The sequence below is a fragment of the Aplysia californica genome, unplaced genomic scaffold, assembly GCF_000002075.1.
Source record: "Aplysia californica isolate F4 #8 unplaced genomic scaffold, AplCal3.0 scaffold00207, whole genome shotgun sequence".
Classification (NCBI taxonomy): Eukaryota; Metazoa; Mollusca; class Gastropoda; order Aplysiida; family Aplysiidae; genus Aplysia; species Aplysia californica.
In genome coordinates, this window is record NW_004797477.1 from 238458 (window position 1) to 239409 (window position 952).

The following is a 952-nucleotide window of genomic DNA, read 5'->3' on the forward strand; positions in this document are numbered from 1 at the left end:
GGGGGGGGAGAAAGAGCCTTGCTTTCATTCTCTTTCCTTGCGGATTAAAAAAAATGATAGGAATATTTTTATAATTTGAAATTTTCGCGCAAGTGGTCTAAATGTCTTGTCTTGTAGAAAATGCAGCCACCAATCGTCCCCCTCCCCCGGGCAGTGCTACTGACTGGTGTCTTTAGGCCACTCCCAAAGGGGGGACATTTTTAACATGTTCTTATGCAGAATAGAATTGTAAATGGGCTGATTTATCAATGTCATGCTCATACTGTGCCGGAACAACATAGGGGGTACTGCTGCTTTTTCTTTCCTCATCCTTACTGTTGTAATTTTCCTCTACTCTTGTGTACTTCTATTTACAGGGTGGCTTGATAGTCGAAGCAGACTTTGTGCTGTTGAGGCTAGAGAGGTGAGCAGACTTATCCCGATTCCCCGTTTGGACTTCTCTGTTGACATCAAAGAGGTTATACAGTAAGGTAATTAGTTGACACCCACCCCTTGGCGCTCCTATGATCTTATGCAGTTGCGTACGCCGTAAAACCTTACTAAAACTAAAACAGCCACAGACGGCTCTCGTGGCCTAGAGGTTAAGTAGTTCGCCTCTCATTCAAAGGTTCCAGGTTCGAATCAGGGTAGCGACCGATAAGAGTAGGCTTTGGCCGCCACCCGTGGTAAAATTCAAAATTTCCTAGCAACTGAAAAAGTGTAATGTGTCCCGCCGTACGCTCATATGACCTTATGCAGTTGCATATGACCTTATGCAGTTACGAGCGCCGTAAAACACTTACAGAAAAAAACCCCAACAACAACAAAAAAAAACCCCACCAAGACTGTTCTTCTATCCTCACCTTGATATTGATTTTCCCCCTGGGCGTGACGAGGTGAGTCCCTGTGTGAACGAGCAGGTCCCGAGCGCTTGAGGACAGGTGAACGCACAGAGCTGTGATGGAACAGGGGT

General features: G+C 45.8%; 1 protein-coding gene across 1 annotated transcript in view; it reads right to left on the reverse strand.

Moving 5' to 3' along the window:
• The window catches only part of LOC101852411, a 68323-nt gene that overhangs the window by 14533 nt on the left and 52838 nt on the right, over nt 1–952 (reverse strand). Inside the window, exon 8 of the mRNA XM_013083042.2 lies at nt 843–934. Within this exon, the coding sequence (XP_012938496.1) occupies nt 843–934 (92 nt within the window). The remainder of the gene's footprint in view (nt 1–842; nt 935–952) is intronic.